This window comes from Puntigrus tetrazona, chromosome 5 (assembly GCF_018831695.1).
Source record: "Puntigrus tetrazona isolate hp1 chromosome 5, ASM1883169v1, whole genome shotgun sequence".
Classification (NCBI taxonomy): Eukaryota; Metazoa; Chordata; class Actinopteri; order Cypriniformes; family Cyprinidae; genus Puntigrus; species Puntigrus tetrazona.
The window spans coordinates 28120119-28141330 of record NC_056703.1 but is presented as its reverse complement, the minus strand read 5'-3'; the positions used below and the strand labels follow the sequence as shown (position 1 = coordinate 28141330).

The following is a 21212-nucleotide window of genomic DNA, read 5'->3' as shown; positions in this document are numbered from 1 at the left end:
CCACAAACAGTGTGAGTCACATTAACTATATAATGGGGGAGAGACAGGGTGGGGACTAATATACAAATAGATGACTGTGCAAGGTTTGTCAGTGAACTTTCCTACTCAAGCAGAGCAAGAGGTTGTAAGTCTGGCCCGTTGCTAGGCTGCTTCACTGCACAACTCTCCCAGTGTGATGCCTGTAATCTGGTTAAAGAAAAAAATTTACAGTTTAAGTAGGAGAAGATAATGGGTTTAATCCTGGAGCATAGTGGATGAGTTGAATGACAGCAAGAACCCAACATGACTTTCCATAAACTGTCTAAAAATATTTCTTTGTAGTTTATGGTGGATTAAAATAACTGACCAGACTTCTTAAAATGTAGATCAATCTACAAGGCAAGTATTTGTTCATTCACATAAAACATTTATTGTTTTATTGCCATTTGCAAAACGCTCGTATACTGTATTGTTTTATGAATTACGTCGGAGCTTTATGGAAATATCACTGACATCTTCATGTGCGTCACATTAACTTAAACAGGTTATTTCAGTCCATTTGCTCTTATTCAAATAGTCTTTTTCTTATGTTTCCACCCTGATGACTCACTGGTGCGGTCGAGCTGCTTAATGTCACATTGCAAATGGAATTTTACAACGTATAACAAATAATGAAATAGGAAGTTCAAAAGACAATTTAAAATGAGGTAATGGTGTCAAAACTGGATGTTTTATTTATCTTGTAAAGGTTTTGAATCATTTTATGCTTTGTCAGTGTGTGGGCAGAAAACAATGGGCATGCTGTTGGATTTAGATCAGTTTCGTTCAGGCTTATTAAACACTGGAGCGACATTTCTGAGACAAATGTTACAAAAAATTTTTTCAACCTGATAATCTATGCTGTCTTATCTTATTGACATGAGTCTCTGTTGAACTAACTTAACTGTATTTTATGTAAGTCAGTAAGTCACATTGTAGATGCCATAGCTTTGGACAGAAATGGACAGAAAATAGAATAATTGGTTGAGCAAAGCATTTGGTTAAAGATTTAGCAGAGAACAGAAATATTTCTCTCCACAAGATCAACTGTTCTCAAATGATTATGCATAGTACAATGTGAGCACATTAATTCTGATTTACTTGTACATTGAGGGCTGATTTTCAAGAAAAATCTGAAATTGCAACAGTATCTCCGACTTAAACCTATTTATGTAATGATGCTGTTATTGACTATTTTCATGAAATTATTACTGTTACTATGAGATATTGTTAATATAAGATCTAAAAACAACAAGCAGCAATCATAAAATGACAAAAACGTGGGAGTCTCAAGCGTCAGCTAGTTTTATAAGGACGAAACCTCTGCAGCGTGGAGGATTGCAAAACTCTAATAGTCTTGCACAACAAAACAAATCACACTTTAGTCAGATTTTCTTTGAGAGTAAGTAGGGAGACTTACTTAAGAGCAGTTCTTCCAAAAATGTCATCATTCGCTCACCTTCAAGTAGTTCCAAACCTGTGTGAATTTCTTTGCTCTGCCGAACACAAAGGAAGAAATTTTGGAAAACGTTTGTAACCAGGCTGTTTTGGGTCTCCAACTGACACCCATAGAATTTAATTTTTGGGTCAACTATTCCTTTAAGTTATTTGAGGGCCATACCGAGCATAACTCATATCCAGTTTTGACAGCTTCCTCGTTTGCTAGGCCTTCACAGTCATGGAGAATCAGATTTGGCAAAGTTATGTTTCCAGTTGTCAGTTTAAAACAATGCAATTATAATTTCTCAGGAAACAGGCAAAACAGAAATGGAAGTTGTTGGGGAAGTGACTCTGGGAAGGCAATTAATTAAAGTAAACTGGGGGATAAACATCTGGAAAAAGTCCTGTCTGCCCATATCTGGCATGTGTATTGTCCTCATAGAAGGAGGACATTTCTAGAACAGTGCTAAAACAGCGCTTTGCAAACTTGGTTGAGAAAATGATTCAAATACATAGACGAATGAGAAATTAAAAATACTGTATTTATCTTGAGAAGGATTTTGTGGATGACAAACAACTGCCTGACAGATTACAAAGCATGCCTACCAATGGGGATTCAAGCCAGTAAAGCACACTCTATTTAAAGACTGTAATGGAATGTCAAGGAAGAGGTGAAGTTGCTACTGTAATTTCCATTACAAATTATTAGTAAAACTATTATTAGTGATTTTCCCAGCAAACCCTTGCCGCTCACAAGCAGGTATTTCAAAGTCACCGATAATCCATAAAGCAGCTTTATAGGTTCAGTGGGTTCCACATCAGCTCCACAGAGCCACCTCTCACAGTGTCAGTTTATTTTAGCCTATGGTAACCCTGGCATGCTATTCTGGCACCATGACAGAGTGCAAAATATTTTTGCTTTATCGTCTGGTATTTGAGGTGTCTCAATGAGTGAGTAGTCATAATGAGTCTTTACTGAACAAGAATTGCATACATCATCTCTCTCCTGATGAGGAAAGATGTATAGTGGGGTTCTACGATATAGAGGCAGGAAGGTCCAGTTGCCCAGTCAGTCAACATGTTTGTCATTCACCTTTGAATATCTAAGTGATTATATTTGGAATGAGCTTGCTCTTATAGCCACTTATCTCCATGAGTTAACAAAGACACTAGAACTTGTTGTTGTAGTCGATAACATAAAGCTTCAACAGATCATCCAGTTATCCCTTAGAGTGGACTACTGCTTCTAATCCTGCCATTATACACATCACGTACAGATCTATCCCAGTACCCGAGGAGAGATTCAAGAAATTTGATTGCCCACTGCTCTAGGTGTGTGTTTACAGTGACTCTGGATTCAGTTCACCTTGATAAATATCTCTTGTACCTTAAAGGTGGGGAATGTCATTGGTCCCAAGGCCATTCAGATGGAAAATGTCAACTGTCCACCATGAGGAAGTTGCAGTAGCTTCTCAGATTTATTAACTTTCATTTTATCAGCAGTTTCAATAGAGTAAAGCCACCCCCAAAACCAGGATACCTTTCACTGACTCAAAATGCTTTCGCCACTTTCATCTCAGCATGTCAGGTGATTGTTATGCAAGCATGATACAAATTATATATTTTGTTGGTTAGCCTACAAGTGATTCAATTCAAACTGTGTGGCATTCCTTAAAAGGAATATTGGGGGTATTAGATGGTATTCATTTATAAACAGGCTTTTCCTGTGTATTTGGCATCAGGGAGACTCGCTAATAACTTTTGTGAAGGCGAGGGTGATGCCACTATGTATCTGGCTTTACATAGTCGCTCCAATCATCCACCCAAGGGTAAGGTAAGTGTAACCAAAATTATTCTCAAAACGTTTCGAACGTTAGCACCATCAAGTCTAACTATTCAAAGCATGCTGGGAACTGGAGTGCCAGTAACATCAACAGCAAAAATGTAATTATTTTTGAGTACTTGATTGGTTCGTATTTACTCTGCATAATCAGCAGATTACACAGTTCACTAATTATATTATTTAAAAGCAAAGAAATCAAGATCAAAAGAGAAACATTTAGAATTTTGTTTCGATCCCTTCCAGAATTTTCTGTTTCTCCCTTTTTTTTCCAATGACTAAGAGCAGACAGCTGCTCATGAGAGCATTCAGATCTGCCAGGTGGCCATGACTATTGCGAAGCTCATTCTGATAAAGTGTCCTTGTTGGGTTGGCAGAGCCGCTTGCAGCAATCAAGGGCCACGGGTTCTCAGCGGCGACTGGCAGGAGAGCCGATATTTCCCTGACAACTCACTGAAGAGGTCACTCAATTGCTGCTATTTGCAGTGTTGAGACTGCAAGAGAGGCAAACCCTAGATTAAAGCTCATTCACATCTCCTCTGGTAAAACAACACATTCTCTTGGGATTTGTTTGATCCTCAGTTCTAAAAGATGGGATATCCTGAGAAAAGGGACTTGATGAATATTACAGAGTCATGTTATGAAATAAAGAGGAATTTAATTAAATATTTAATGCTGTATTTTAATGTTAATTATTTGCCCCACCTAAAAACTCATTGTAATGCATCCAAATGATTTACACTTGATTTTTTGTTACTGATTATATAATGATTAATATTTGTAAAAAAACTGTCTAAATTGTCATGAAAATAATAATACCTTTTGTATATAAAAAATTTAAAGTAATATATGTGTGTGTGTGTGTGTGTGTGTGTATACATAATTAAAAAGGCTAAACTGTGTAAGAATTGGAAAAAAAAAAGATAATAATAAATGAGAGGCAGGAGGCAATGTTGTTCAATTTTACCATCTAAATGTTTTATTTGTGTTTTGCAATGACACTGGCTTTTGTAAATCTCTATTTTCTTTTGCACTTGCTATCTTAGGAGATGCGTTGGAATTGTAAACAGTGAAAATGATAAAATACATTTCATAAAACTACTTACAAGCAGTGTACGTCCAAGGCAGAGGACGACCATACCTGTTCCCCCCCGATTTATAACAATACATGTCATTTTATAGCTTTAAGGTTCACATATTTACATAGGTACAGCAACGCCTCATGGCACCCACAAAACCTTGTGTGTTTTTATCTTTTTATCATTTTTTCTTAAGAATTATATATACATCCATTAACCCGGCTGCCTGCTGCCAGGGAAACACAGTTACAATAATTTGTGTACTAATGTAATTCTTACATTACCTGTAACTTACAATAAAATTAATACAGAGCTCAATCTATTGTCTTTTTCATAAAAAAGGTAAACTTATCCATAAGATAAGTCAACAAATGAAAATAATAAACATATTGCACTTACTTCAGGACAGCTGTGGACCTGGATCAAAGTGGAAAAGGGAAATTCAGCTGAGTGCAATGAACAAAGCAACCAGTGAAACCTCTAAATAAATAACTAAATTTTTTTGTATTGGTAAAACATGTCGTCTTATCAACAAATATAGGGAAGATCCTAACTGACCTTGTGCCCTATTAAATATAGAGTGCATGATTAAACCTAAAGTCCGGAAAAACAACATTTTAAGTTTAGAAACAGAAGGTTAAGTAGGTCTGGAAGCTTCATAGTTGAGTGCCATAATGTCCTGAGAATACTGTCTCTTCCATTCTTAATGTGAAGCTACAATGAATGGCTTATTGGCTTTACATACGCAGCTAAGCATGTTTTGTATAGTCTTTAGAGACCAAAAACAGTCCATTTCAAGCTCAGAGCGAAATGCTCCAGTCTTCAGATGCGGTTTGGTCCAGTCCTCTAGAGCGTTTGTACACTTATTTATGATGTGTGTATTAAATGAGGGTTGTGCCAGCATTTTTTTGCACCCCTTCATGTGATATGGAGTCGACAGACATGGAGGAAGGTTCACAGGAACACCACTGAGCGATAAGTGCATGATCATCAATGTCTTCTACGTGCCATCCAGACATCCAACCCGTAGGCACAAGACATTTCTGAAATGTCCAGGAAAGTCATCATGAAATGGAGAACAAAGAGAGGTGCAGTGCTTGAGCAGAAGAAGAGAAACATGCTAAACAGTACCCAGCTGTCTTAGTGTTAAAGAGGCAATAATAGCCTCCTTTGTCTCCAGTACACTTGGAAAACCAATTAAATAATAAAATTCAAATGGGAATAACCAGCATTATTCAGCATGGTGGTGCCCCACTCGTCCAGCGCCACTAGGTCGGTCACACTACCTTTTTTCACCTCTTGTAAACGAAGCCTTGTGCATTTCTCCACTCCCTGTCTTTTCACCACATTAACAGATAGAATGGCTGATGAGAATTAAATGCTAAGTGAAAGTAACCTCTTCAATGCTACTTCATATAGTCTCTCTTTTTCGCTTTCTCTGCCATCTTAGGAGGAGGAGGATGTCGATGTGGTGCTGGGTTTCTTTTGATTCACTAAGTCCATGTAGAGTTCTGAACGCAGAAATCGAGGGTACGAGTCTTTCTCCATCAGGCCATATATCCTCCTCTGAGCCAGGTCGAAGCAAGAACGATCAATGTTTTGCAAGTTTTCTTTAGTATGTTCCCTGGTGTAGGAATCCAGATTCACCTGGAGGACAAACAAAAAGTCATTACTTCCAAGTCAAGAGACATTTAATTCATGCTACATCTAGGTTACTGACAGTATAGATAGAAAGCTTGTATGTGGATTTCTCCTAGTCCATTTATGGGCCGTCTATAGACCTTCTGCTCCAGGCCAACTTCCAGCAGAGCTGTATCCCTAATTAAACACATCTGAACCCATTAATCAAGGTCTTCAGGATGACATACTAACTTCTATGCAGGTGTGTTGGAGCTAAACTCAACAGGAAATGGCTCTCTAATGTGCAGAAATGGTAAATAGCATCCAATGCACTATGACTACCGTTACGCATCATCCAAATCTTTTAAATTTAATCCACATGGGAAAAAAGCCATGGTTTTCATTGACTATGAAATCCTTACAATTTGTGAAAAAATCATAATAAAGTCATAATAACTTTGTTAGACATTTTCTTTAAAACCATTCATAAATATTGGCACACCAAAGCTATTAAACTTTTAAAAAGGATTGAAAAAAAACATGTGTGTGTATATATATATAGCTCCTAAATAGCACACTGTTGTTAAGATCTCTTTATAGTAGTCAAAGTAAGCTGAAACCTGGACCAAACTTTACGCTGAAAGTCAAAAATCTGGCACAAAGCCTAGTCTTTAGCTTTACAGCTTGAAAAATTGCTGCGAGGTCCTGCTGCTCAACTGATTTTGAGTTTCCAAACTGCTTTCCAAGTTTGCAAAATGAAAACATGCACTCATGCTATCTGCTCTGTGTTGTGCGGCCAAGAGGGAGGCCATTAGTCAGGCATGACATCATATCCTCCATGGCTGCTTCTTTGACCAATTTTTTAGGCTCATGACACAAAGCAGATTATTTTAAGAACAATTCCGGCCTTTTTTATGCTGCTGAATACAGAATGGAGGCATTATTTATCTGAGGTGAGCGGTACTCAATTCCCAACTGCTATCTGGGCTGACTTTTAGTGTCAAACTTTTCTGTAAAAATTTAACTAAATACAAGATTTCGTCCTCACCTCCTTACAAGACTGGATGGCAATGAATTCCGCAAAGATTTTCTTAGCTTTTGATGCCATCTTGGACTGTGATTTAATCTTCTTGTAATCCTCGCAGGCCAGCCAGAAATCCAGATTCTCTTCACTAAACTCGGTGCGCAAGAAAGCTCTAAACGCCGCCAGTCCATCTGATGAGGGAGAGGGAAAAATAAAGAGGCAGAAAAGGGGAGATGTTATTGGATGGATAAACATAGAACCATGGCAACGGCAGCCTTCACTGAAGAGGCAGCACTGAGCGCCAAACCCTGAGTCACTACTTAACGCATAAACATGAGAACACAACTCCAACCGACGATTTAATTACATTTGTTCTCCTCCGAGACTCCTGCTGCCATGTTCTGGGCACCACGAAACATTTTCATAATTATTCTATTATTATTATTTCTTATTTTAATGAAGTTCCTGAACTTGAATTATAAACCCATTATTTGCACTGAAGGTTGCTGTGCTGCCAAGCACAAAAAGGTAAGCGCTGCAGCAAAAAGATAATATTTCCAGTAATTTTAGATCATTTTTATGTAACCAGCATTTTTACCCAACTTATGATTATATTACAGCACATGCATCACAGCGACTTCCTTATTACACACATTTTTAACAGGCATTTTTTAAGATTTCCTTTCAGTTCTAAAGGCGCCCAGTATTAAAATAGAAGGAAGTGTGGCCCCGTCCCAAAGCACGCAATCACCTTTCCGTTCGCATAAGAGCCTGCTGATAACAGCATGTGGATGCTCTCCGGTTTTCATATGAGGGAAACAATCGCTGCGTCAAATCTCAGAATCTAATCTTTAACTTCACAAAGCGAAAGAATTTGATTAAAAACCATGCAGTGGATGCTGGGTTCCTGTCTGAGTGCTTTTATCTGTGGTTTTTCTCAGACTGCATACGGATGTAGGATTCAATTTATGTAGGATTACTATGAGAGCCATTCACCATGTTCAACAGACCGTTCATTCAGTGACTCAGAGCAGGAAGTCGAGAGAAAGCATGCATGCTTAACACACTGCAACAATGCAGTCATCATCCCTGTGGATTCAAGCCAAGCCAATGGAATCAACCACATCCAATATAACAAGTTCATTACACACACAAGGAAAAAACATGGCATAAAGAGAATATGTCTTACATTTGTGGATGAGCAGCTTGTCCAACGATTCTCCCCACTTCATTGCTTCTTCAGGAGTGGGCCTGCAAATAAAGGCAGAACGGTTTTTCAGCAAACCCATCTCTGTCAGGTTTCTCATTGTGTGACCCATTCGAAGCTCTGCCCTTCTGTCACTTGAGTGTGTGTGTGAGCTTCGGTCAGAGTGTGTGAGTGTCTGAGTAAGTCTCTCTTGGACGGCCTCTTTTATACTGCCCACTGTGGAGAGGAGGGGGTGGGATCAGCCAGCTCCAATTGGATTGCGTGTCAGCCAGAAGCTCCGCCCACAGCTTCTCTCAAAGACCCATTCTTGCCTTCATTGTCTGTCTAAACTCAGCACCTACAGTCTGCCGCTTTAACACTTACTGTGACACTGCCAAATAAGGAAACTGTATCTAACAGGGGAGTGTTATTTATGATAAAACCATCAATCAGATCACAGAGTGCACTTAAAGATGTGCGTTTTAAGACTGTAATTTTTATTTTGACCTACTTACAACTTCTGTGCACTGATTTATAGATCTGTACCATGATACATTTTATATTCTGCAGTTCATAGCTGAGCACACTTAAAACACTAATACTAACAACATCATTCATCCCTATTTAAATGTTTTGAATTTAATTTTAACCCTTTAACTGACAGCCAAATGTATATAAAGTGTTTGTAAATTTGTTGTGTGCTTTTGTCATTTTAATTTTGTATGTCTATATAGTTTTATTTATTATTATTTCATTCATATTTTTCAGCAATAAACTGAAATAAAATAGTTACATTTTAATATATGTTTTATTTCAGTAAACTTTTTCGAAATGTACGAAATGTGTGTTTTTTTTTTTTTACTTTTAGATAACTCTGTGACAAAAGTGGTGATAAACCATATGGCTGTGGAATATGGAATATCTATTACAACCATCTGTTTACCTTTGAAGTACAGATGTGCAACTCTCTTAAAATGAATCATTTATTTTGGGGAAGCACTAAATCACTAAATGGTTATAAATACAAGCTACTTTCTAATTTATAATTTCAAAAAAAAAAAAACACTTCTAAAGGTATTCATCTAAAAGACATCTTTTAGACCGTTCTCAGTGTGTTTGCCTCTTTTAGCCCACACACATGAGCAGGCAGCCACCAGCTGGATCATTACCCAGGATGCAGGCGGACATCACAAATACACACACACACACACACACAAACACACACGCTTACTTGACAGACTTCATGGATTTGTCGAGCTTGCCGACTGGGGTGCTTCCGGGAGACTCATTCCTCCTCCTCAGGAAAGCGAGTCGGTTCTTCATGTCTTTGGCCCTGCACAAAAATGCACAGAAGGGAAAGAGTTGAGTTCTGCAGGTCATAAACCAAGCAGCAAATCAATCGAAGTCGCGGAAAACAAAACCCCGTAAATCCAAATCAAAACCGGCTAATTCAGTAACCCTTAAAAAGTTCTTCCGCCGTACATGTTTTCCTCAATCCACAGTTATCAAAGTTGAGAGGATGCTTAAAGTTCCCGGATCCGTTTTGAGAAACTCTTTCTGCCTCTTGTCAGTCTCTCTTCCTTCTCGCCAGTCCTGTGTCTGAGCGGAAGGATGAGTGAAGGGAGGGTTGTGCCACTCTCCATACCATCGCTCCGCTGTTCAGGTGCCACCGGGAGTCCCGGAGGCCCTAACCTAGGGCCGATGGGCCCCGGGGACCGCTGTGGAGTGCAGCTGCATCTCCAAATCTCCAAAAACCTGACTGTTCACCCCTGGATCCATGTCTCATGAGATGCGCGCTGAGCTCCGGAACCTCCAGATGCCCGTCCTCCCTCTGCCTGACCTCACGTACCTCTTCCAGAGGAACAGGCTTCGCACAATTTCCGCCCACTGATTTCCACTGTGGCTTTGCAGATCCTCTGCCCTCATCAGCTCCATTTGGCCTCTCGTAACGCAAGCACAGGCTGATGACAGTACCAAAAAAAGAAGCTGAATCCCATTTTTGGCCCTCCCAAGGCCACCGTTCCTGCTTAAAGCACACACTGAGTGTTCCTGCGGACCATGCTTGTACAACAGGCATGAGTTGGTGTTTTTAGAAACAACATGAAGTTCGTATAATTGTTCAGCCGATCACAGTTGTTGAGCTACATGAGAACGTGATGCTCTGTATATAAGCTGTTGTATACCAACTTATCTAAACAGAATTTAGTGTTCATGTTCATTGTTCTTTTCTTTTTTTCAGACAGTTGGTAAGAAATCTTTAACTGTATATAGACTACTGTTCAAAGTAACAGTAAGTCTGTGTGTGTGTGTGTGTGTGTGTGTGTGTGTGTGTGTGTGTGTGTTAAACGTTTTAAAGATTTTCTGCTACTTACCACAGCTGTCTTCATGCAGTAAAGCAGTGAAATGTTTTAATTTGAATATAAAATGTCATTTATTCCCATTTTCATTGTCACATGATCCTTGAGAAATCATTTTAATGATGATTTGCTGATCAAGAAAGATTCAATGATTGACCAGTTGATTTTATTTATGTATTTTGTACTGAAAACCGATAACATTTTTCAGGATTCTTTGAGGAATCTAAGGTATGAATAATATATCTGAAAACAAATTCAGCATTTATTTGAAATCTATTTAAATTCCATGTAAATAACTCTGCTATCACTTTTGATCAATTGTGATTCGTTATGACATTAATTCAAGCAATTTTTGGTTATGCACTGATTTGAGTCAACAGTGCGAACGCAGAAACGGCCTTTACAGTGAGACATTAGAAATAAATCTAATTCTGTAATAACCACCGGCTAGTAATCTGACCAAAAAGGTTTCACTCCTCTGGCTATGATGACGGAATGTGTAGACGAGCCTCAACAGGAAAAAGGAAGTCTGCAACTATTTATGACATATTATGTTGCCCTGTAAGTCAGAGCTGCTAAAAATTCCCCCTTTTTAAAGAGGACTAGCTGGTGACCGTGCCGGCCAAAATACAACACCAGGCTCTTCTACTGAGAGAAAAGATCATACATCAAGATTACAGAATTCAAGTAGTTAAATTACACTAAAAGTACCCCCAAGTTCCAAAGCTGAGGCTGTTAGTATCTGAGAATCCAATCAGCTTGGCGAGCTGGGAAATGAGATGATGAAACGTTAGTCAGCCGTGGTGTGACTAACTGAGAGGAAGTTCCTCTCACCAGATGTTTGAGAAAGGCAACAAAGCTATTTTAAAAGCTATCAAATGAAAAAGTATGCCACTTATTGGTGAGTTTAAATGCTACACACCTATAACTTATGAATAGCATATCAAACATTATTTAATATACAATTTATTGCTGGTGTTAACCTTCAAGAATGACGCCATTAGAAAGTTTTGTCAGATTTGTTTGCAATTTTGCAGAATTTGATATCTGTAATTTTTTAATATGTAATTTAAATGATTATCTAAAATCGTACAATCGAATCTGTTATATTAAGATCTGTGACGTTTGATAAAAGGCATTTTAATTTTTATTGTGAATTCCCTGCTGGGGCATAAGAATGCGAGTTTTCTCCGATAACATCAAGCTTTTTGGGATATAAATGGACTCACACACACGACTTACATTTCAAACAGCTCTCAAACGCTGAAAATGCCAAATAATGCAGTATTTTGGATGGATTCCGGCTGATTGCAAATTTGTATGTCAAACTTTGCCCGCTTGCGAAAGAAACGGAGTGGAGGAAACAAATAAATCACGAGATATTTAATTCCAAAGCTCTCTTTGTACAAAAATAGAGGAATAAACGAAAGTTGGCCAACAGGAATGTGTCAGACTGATTTATTTTTAACTTCCAGTGGGAGATCTGGTTTAAAATGAGAAGGTCTGAGAAGGAGGGTGTTGGATCAGACGCACCAGAGGAAAGATTCTCTTCGGTTTATGAGCTTTGGAAAATATTTAGAAGTGTAATGAAACATTTTATAATCCAGGTCAGGTTTCACTGTGATCTTACAAGCTCTGCGGCTTTGACGAAAACACGTTAATGCAAACAATAGGAAAACTGGACTAAGAACAGTCGTTTGAGTCTATAATTTGCGCAGACAGTGACATAAGGCTGAGTTGTTCTCATTCGGTGCACAGAAATCGAGGTTTTGTAAGGCCCTCAGTGACATTAAATACAATGCTGCCACCTACTGGACATGATCATTATCAACACTGTATATGACACCACCAGTTTAACCACCTATAGAAAACAAACTTGCTGGAACTTGATAGAAAGAGAACTCAGTGGAAATGCAGAGGATCTGCGAAACAGCAATTGTAAACTTTGCATCCCATACAGTTTAAACGTGTGTATGAATCATGTTAGAGAACCACACACACTCGCACACTCATAGACTAAATCCAGAAGAGCTGTGTCAATGTTTCTATGTTTCTTCCTGCAAAGCTAAAGCACTGTTCATATATATATATATATATATATATATATATATATATATATATATATATATATATATATATATATATATATATATATAATCAACTAACTAAATAAAATCTATAAAAACTTAAAAAACTTCAAACAGCTATTGTCCTTGTTAAATAAAGATGCTTAAAAGGTTCTTCACAGCTATGTCATAGAAGAACCAATTTTTGTTCCACAAATACTGTAACCTTTCAGTCAAAGATCTCTTTCTTAGCTTTTTTTATCTAAAGAACCATTTTTTCCCACAAACAACCTGTTGTGAAACAGAAATGTTCTTCAGATGTTTACAGAATCGTTTAGACAAAAAGGTTCTTCTTTTTATGAGTGTGCACATAGTTCTTTAGGTAGCTTTGCAGATCTCTGAAAGCATTGTGGAGTTTTGGATTCATTCAGCATTAGTTTTTTCAGTTTCTTAACGTCATTAAATGGACTGGATGATCCGTGTCTGGAAGCACTACCTGTTGTCACTTTTTAGACACAAAACCCACACTGAATTATTACAATTAAAAGCAAAAGGAATGTATGGAAACATAAACCGATACTTATGTATTTGAGATAAAATAAACAAACTAAGTGCTTGACAAAGACATTTTTTAAGTTGGTTATTATCTTTTTATTTCATGTGCCAGAAAAAAATATTAATTTCATTTAGCAAACGCTGTGAACAATGTGTCCTACAAGTTAAAGCATGACCAGCGCAAAGTTCTGATCTCATTAATCGAGTCAGTCACACTAAATTTAGAAGTTGGCAACTTCTCTAAAATACTTGGAAACAACCATCAACACGTCATGTGTTTATCATTACAGAGATAAGAAACAGCCGTCACATTCAACCATATTTAACCTGTCACGTGCATAATAATAAAGATAAACGAAGTGTACTATAAGTATAAAAAATAGTGTCAATGGATCAAGAGATAACCAGATCGCATTTAGTGTCTCTCTTTTAGCCACTAACAGTCCACATTCAGTGAGTATTCCTCCGTATGTGTGTGTGCACGTGGCCAAGGAAACACCCTCTTGCCATTCAATGCCACAGTGTTGAGATTCCACACCGCTTTGCAACACCGTTAGTAATGGCCATGTGGCATCAGTCTGCCTGCCCTTCTGCACGAGAAAAGCACCACGCCAGTGAAAATGTGTTACAGAGCATTAGATCAGCTATAAAAAGAGGACTGCAAATCGCTCAAATATTTAAACACTTGGCCTGCTAGCTAAGATTAAGCACAGTAACCGTGCTGTAACGGAACTTCCCAAAAATGTAGAGTGAGTAAAGATTGCTGGTTTAGATGAGTTTCACCAGAGGAAAATAAGATGCACTGCATGCCAGGTTTATTGCTCTTTCATAGCCCGGGAGCCTAAATAGCGATCTCAGCTATGTTTCACTTTAAGGAAAAGTTCACAAAATGAACTACTGAATCTCACGACCAATTCCTACGTATGTTACGAGGTGGCTAAGTCGTGCTAGTCAATGCAAATTCATACGACCTCACTCAAGCGATTTGTCTAAAACCCCAGTGACAGGTAGGTTTAGGGACAGAGTCAGGTGTAGGTCAGGCAAATGGGCAATTAGCCATTTTGTACTATTTGTACCAATATGTACGAACTGCAGTGAGATCGGATTGATTGAATCCGTAATCCAAATTAAAACTTGAAAAAGTCCATTGCCTGTTGTCCACTACCATCGAAATGCACCAGCGTATTTGTTTAGAGCTATTTTGGAAAGTTCTCATTTGTAAAGTATGCATGATTTATGCATACTTCTCGCTTCACACTCGATTGACTTATTAGAATTAGATTTAAAAACTATGATGCATTTGTTTTACGTTACACATTTGGCTATGCGTTTAGCATATTTCAAATTTCTTGCATTTAGTTTTATCAGGAAATCGAACCCATTGCCACTGCTAGTGCCATGTTGTACTGTTTGAATTACAAAAAGGCACCGCTTGTTGACAAAGTGAATATACAGAACTATTAAATGAATGTCAAAAGCATAACTCCGACTTAAAAAAAAAAACAGGTAAAAGTATTGAAACTTCTATAATCATTTTAAATCATTTGTTCACACCTACTAATCTGCAAGCTGAAACCTTTGAACTGTTAAGCTCTTTAATTAAGACTTTTCAGACGCCATATGGCATAGTGCATGATCGGATGCATGTCCAGTTGTGTCTAAAGCCGTGTCAGCGGGTCACATGCAGCGGGAAAAGACATTAAACGTGACTGCATTGCTTGAGCGAGGCAGCAGTCAAACGTCTATCGTGCTTAAGAGATCGTGACCCCTCATTTAGAGAAAAAACACTGGGCTAATTATCAAGCAGAAGCAGCTGCTCCCGCGCCTCCTCACGGCACAGGCCTGTAATCTCTTGGCAGGAAGGACACGCCCTCACTGGAATTTATCAAATTAGGATGCTCTGATCCAGCTCCTCTGTGTCTGTTGACAGACATTTCCCCACGGCCGGCCCTGCAGGGTAAGCCAGAGATAGAGGAGGAGAGGAGATGGTTGCAAGCCACAATTATCTCCAGGCTTTGCCAATTCCCTCTCTGCCCGGCTCATATTACTGCCCATAATAGAGCTCAGCGCTATTCCAGGCCGTGAAACCAGGACACTTGCTGTGGGAAAGACATTTAGAACGTGACAACTATTGTGATGATTCGAGGTAAGGACTTACAAATGTGATGTGGGTTCATGTCCCAATAGAGGTCCTGTTGTTAAAATGCTGGATTTCTGCACCAAAATATTGATTTCGCTACGAATTATGTCACATTTGTTCAGCTATGTGCTTTTGTGTTCCTATGCATAATACATAAACTCTTGTTTGGACTTATCATCTCAATAAAGTCCTTTTCTTCAATTAAGCTTTTCTTCAGTGCAGGTGCAACTCAATAAATTAGAATGGGCTTCCATATCAACTCAGCAGTGTCACAAACTGATCACCTCCAAGCCACGCCAAATTGAGGCAGTAATTAAAGCAAAAAGGAGCCCCTACCAAGTATTGAGTACTTGTACAGTAAATGAACATACTTTTCAGAAGGCCAACAATTGACTGAAAATTTTTATTTTTTTATTGGTCTTATGAAGTATCCTAATTTGTTGAGATTGGAATTGGAGGGTTTTTGTTAAATATGAGCCAAAATCATCACAATTAAAAGAACCAAAGACTTACTTCAGTCTTTGTGCATTGAATTTATTTAATTTGAGTTGAATTACTGAAATAAATGAACTTTTCCACGACATTTTTGATACATTTTGAGATTTTGAGAATCAAACTGTTGAATCATTCCAGAGACAATTCAAAATATCTTACATGAAGAACATCAGGTAAGAAAACACACTCAGGTTTACTGACAGATTTAAACCAACACAAAATGGGAAAAACACTTTCAGGTTAATGAAACCACCAGACATCAAATTCCAAAAGAAAGAAAAGCTGAAACATCAGCACTTCACGTGAAGCTCTCCCAAACGCCCTGCCAGACGAACCACAAGAGACGTGAACTCCTGTCACCCTCATCTTTTTCCTCTTCTAAAGTAACCTCATGCTTTCTATTTTTACCTCCCTCCTTCCCTCTTCTCATTACTGTGAGAACTCTCGGAGCAGCAGAGGAGACGCTTATAGGAGCATTTGGTCCCTACCTTTCAAGGTACTTCTCAGAGAAATCCACCATTGTGTGTAAGGTGTGTGTGAGGGGTGGAAGAGCAGGGTGCTGGGACAGTCACATTCCTCTAACCGCACACAGAGCCTCTGTATCTTTATATAGCACAGGATCTCAGGGAGGCAGAACTAGCGTGAGCCAATCACAGGCCAGATCTCCACTACCACAGACTGCTGTACCGTGTGTCATTGTGTTTATAGCATGCAAACTGTTTCATACAGTCTATCTATCTCATGTGACACTAAATTGTAAACTAGTAGTATCACAGTTTCTTCAAAAGTATTAAAGAGTTCAACTGTTTTCGACTTCGATAATAATTGAAAATGCTTCTTTAGTGTAAAACAGAAAACTGTTCATTCAGACTGTAATGGCATTTTTGTAATACCGCTGTTTTTAGTTTATTTTCAATAATAAATGCAGCCTTGCTGATTAATAAAGCCTTATTAAGCCTTACAATACAAATTTGACAGACCCCAAACTTTTGGATCTAAACGATATATCTAAAACTAATTACTGAATTGTCCAGGACACGTAGACTATTGGCAGTTTGGCCTTATATATTTATTATTACCCAAAAGGTATCTACCTTTAATCGTAAATAAATTGTAAAGAAAGATTTCAAATTATAAAATGGATATACTGTACACCTAAAGGCTTAAAACCGCCCTAAACCATCCACTAAAAAGCTGATTAAATATCATGTTTGTACATTTGTATTCATTTACATTAGCACAATGGATCGTGGAGACCATTCATGATCACGTTCAGTGGCTTTCACCAGATGCCCAGTAATTTCATCTCAGTTAAATTTGTCTTTGAATGGAAACGTTCATAATGAGGTAATGTGATGACAGCCATTCCAGCCACCACACCTGGGATCTGCGGTCGCAAGCTCATGTTGACAGTGAAGGTTAGAGTCTGCAAATTCATCATGTAATGTGAAAGCAGCTGTGTCCTGGGCCCTTGGGTGAGCCACGGCTCAGCTGTTTTCAGATCAGTTGAATATGCAGACTGAGCGTCTTTCTCTTTTACCAGAGGTCTGCAGTTACACTGATCTCAGATGAGTGCTAGAGTCTGCTTTCTTTGTCTAGTCCGCTGTCATAAACCAGGTGCCAAAAAGGTTGTAGAAAAAAAAAACTTCCCGCTATTAGAGCCAAACCAGGTGCAGCTGCTATTACATGAACTGATATGTGTAGGTGGACTTTTCCCACTTTTCAGCTTTTAGATATGCTTCTAATGAGTTCAAAGCCAACAGTTGATATAAGATATGTTACGACATTAACACACACGTTTGTTTTTGTGAACTGTGGGGACATTCCACAATCTAAATAGGATCTAAATGGATACATACATAGACCCTATATAATAATTAGTGAGGCACCGAAATGAAAATGCACCGAATTGTGCCGAAGCCAAAACAAAATGAAACACTCCACCAACACTTTATACCTACAGTATACAACTATACCAACAAAGCACAATTGAACTTAAAATAAAAAACTTTTTTGGCCATTTTTGAGACCCCCTTCTTGAATCAGGCATGTATTTTTTTTACTGCACAAATAAATGCAGCCTTGCTTAGCAGAAGATAATTCTTTGAAAACACTGAAAAATATTACAGATCCCAATGTGAACACTGTGTGTAATGTATCAAAAGAGCTGTTGTAGTTATTATTATTATAATTATTATGTACACAGCTGACATGTTAACAGCATTAGTGGGTGTCTATATTTGATCACTTGCGTAATTTTTGGCATAATTTGGTCTTTTACGGTTAACAAACATTAGGTGCATTCCTAATAATAAGGGTAAAAAAGTACAAACATGCATATCCCCAAAGGGGAGGATTTTGGAGATGATGTAAAGTTTAGCTCATGTTTTGGTACAAATTTGGTAGACAAGCTTTCAATTAGGCTTTCAATTAGATTTCAATTTCATGAAACACTTTTTGCAAAACACAACACACAAATGCTCTGCATGGGGTTTAGACAATTCCTGCAAAGTCGTACGAGTGAGGTTGCACAAATTCCTATGAATTACCCACCTCATAAAATACATACAAATTATTCACGAGACAGTGTTGTGTTTGGTATACTGTAAGAACACCAGCCTTTGCACTCGACATTAAGATGCAATTAAGATTGTGTTCAAACATTAAATTCACGTGTGAAAATGTGTTCGCTATTGATGATAATTTACTGCAAGCAGCAATGGTGGGATGAATAACGACGACAAAAACAATCATTTTGATTTTGTTGTGTTATAGTGCCACCAAATTGACTACAGGCAGAGCTATTACATGGGTGTTTCTAGGAATTACAATTGATAGGCTACACTGTCAATGCCAGCACTTTCGTATTTCCCTCAATATGATATAGATATTATCTTAGTGAGGTACCTGACCTGACCTTTCAGTGAACATACAGATAATACACTGAGATCACTCAGGAATCATTTAATACATTGGCCAAGCTAGATTAATGAGACCTCTTTTTCCCATATCCTGGAGGTAAACATGTAGAAACACTTCTTTCAAGTACAAGTTTCTCGAACAAGACTCCTGACCACCTTTTAATATTTCCTATTAAGAGACGAATATGATACGATGTCTTAAGTCACTGTGTATCGACTCTTCAACCTTTGAGCACATGTTGTCTACATAATGTCAAAGACATGTGAATTCAGTGAAGAGAAGAGAAGACATGTGGTATCATATTCCTCTTTAATATTGTGATGTCATTCAACTAAATGAAGCACAATTTCACATACATTTCTCAACAGAATGCTGCCCACATTCCACTCTTGCTATAACAACACTTCTGTTATTGCATATGCTGCATTGTGGGTATTCACTGAGTCATGTACAAAAATAAAAGCGTGTGTGTGGACTCAACTAGGCCATCTTGGTCTGGGTATAAAGAATCCAAAAAGGGAACAATGTGGAGTGTGGTAACCAAATATTTTAAATAAAAACCTCTCTGAACTGATATGTGATAGGAAAATGGAGAAGTATTGCATCAGATAAAGGTGGATGTGTGTTGGTTGAATGTCTAATCCACTGTCCCAGTTTCAAACATCAAACAATAATGGGTGGAGTCAGAGTAAACTTTTCCAACAATACAGTCTATTTGAATTTAGACTCAACTAACATTCTGAATGTTAAAACAAAGGATAATTAAACACAAGAAAAACAGCAAGATATTTTAGATATTTAAGGCTTTTAACTGTTAGATTGACTGGCAAGTAAATTACACTGTCAAGGATCCAGTAAAGTATGAAAAACATTATCAGAATGCTCCATCTACCATCAGTGGTTCAATCTAAAGGTCATGAAGCGACGTGAATACTTTTTGTATGAAAACAGAATAAAAATAATGACTTTATTCAATAATTTGTCTTGACTTGTTTTTGAAGCAAACTATTTATGCTTTTCTTCCAGCCGTGATATGTTTTCTACATGTATATTTTCCTTGATTCAGGAGATGAGACAGAGGAAACAAAATATTGAATAAAGTCATCATTATTTTCTTTGCATAAAAAAAGTATTCTCGACACAAAATTGACGTATTGAACGACTGATGGCAGATGGATTATTCTTTTCAAAATTTACTGGATCCTTGACAGTGTAATTTACTTGCCAGTCAATGTAACAGTAACAAGCCTCCCACTTTTCATTTATAATAGAAAAATTGAACTTTCTACTGGTTTGGAACGGCATGGGGCTCAATGTCAATGCCTTTCCTTAACTTTGAATGGAGTGACGTCAAGCATTGTCGAAATGGGTCGTGTCTGTCACGTCGCAACGGGTCCATTGTTGGGTCCATTAAAAACATTTCAAGCGCCAACACAGGCACCAACCAGTCAAACTGCCTTATGCAAATGCCCTAGCACAGACGCTAGCCAATCACATTCATGCAACGCCAAACACTAAACTCACTATGAAGGTTGCTTCAGCACCAAGCGTCAACACTGACATCCCGGGGAGCGTAAGCGATCAATGACAAAATGTTAATTTCAAGCTGGAGTATTCTTTAACTCAGATTAATAAATGTATTGTTCCATGTCTGTTTGTTTGTATACTGCTTACAAGGTTTAGGCGCATAATCCAAGCGTTCTTCTCCATTTTTAGTGTTTCTCTGTTATAGAATTACAGCGCCACATGCTGATCTGGCATGTATACTACATTGTTTTGTGTCAGTTTCGTGGTTTTCGTCTTCAGTTAGGAAAAAAAAAAGATTGGATAGGGAAAGTTCTGGCTTCATATGGATGTAGCCTTAGTCAACTGGTCAATCTGTGACATTGAGGTTTTTTGTTGGTTGAATTAGCTTAACTAACAGCTGAACTTTGGTACGCAGTGGAAGACTTACAGTATTCACGTGAGTTTGTGTTTCCAGTCCTGCTTTCACATGTGTATGAATGGAAGTGAATTCGGTGCAAAGTCTAGTGTTACTGTGACTTAATGCAGCTGAAACAACAGAATGAGAACAGCTGCAAACTAGCAGTGTGTATGCGTAAAATAAACAACTCTCGTTACTTGCGCTACTTGTGCTATGGTGAATTTCCAATTTGAAATAATGTGGTCAGTTATTTTATGTTTTATTTTTATGTTTTCAATCTGCTGTAGTCACCTAGTTCCCTAAACACCTCTTAAAATAAGTGTCTACAAGAAGATTAAACCACTACATCCCTTTTGAGAGACAGAGAGATATTCAGTCAGTGGGATATTAAGTTTTAATCCCTCAAGCGGATCGAGGAAAGTAGTGGCTGCTAAACATACTAGATTATTTCACCACAGATTAGCCTAAGGCACCAGGCCTAAAAGACTAAAGAATAGTGTCAGTACTCTAAACACATCTCCTTGTGCCTTTTAGAATGCATTTATA

The 21212-nt window shown here is 38.0% G+C and overlaps 1 protein-coding gene across 4 annotated transcripts in view; it reads right to left on the bottom strand.

Annotated features, from left to right (window-relative positions):
* Window positions 1-4254: 4254 nt before the first annotated feature.
* LOC122345675 (regulator of G-protein signaling 3-like) overlaps window positions 4255-21212 on the bottom strand; it is a 50868-nt gene continuing 33910 nt past the window's right edge. For 2 of the 4 annotated variants that reach the window (XM_043240057.1, XM_043240060.1), the window contains 4 exons: window positions 9439-9540; window positions 8211-8272; window positions 7046-7212; window positions 4255-6024 (listed from right to left, as the gene is read on the bottom strand). In XM_043240057.1, coding sequence (XP_043095992.1) covers window positions 5824-6024; window positions 7046-7212; window positions 8211-8272; window positions 9439-9540 — 532 coding nt within the window. In that variant the 3' untranslated portion in view covers window positions 4255-5823. Of the gene's footprint in view, window positions 6025-7045; window positions 7213-8210; window positions 8273-9438; window positions 9541-9689; window positions 9999-16308; window positions 16407-21212 lie in introns of those variants that run through there. The other 2 variants (XM_043240058.1, XM_043240059.1) reach the window with 2 other exon arrangements.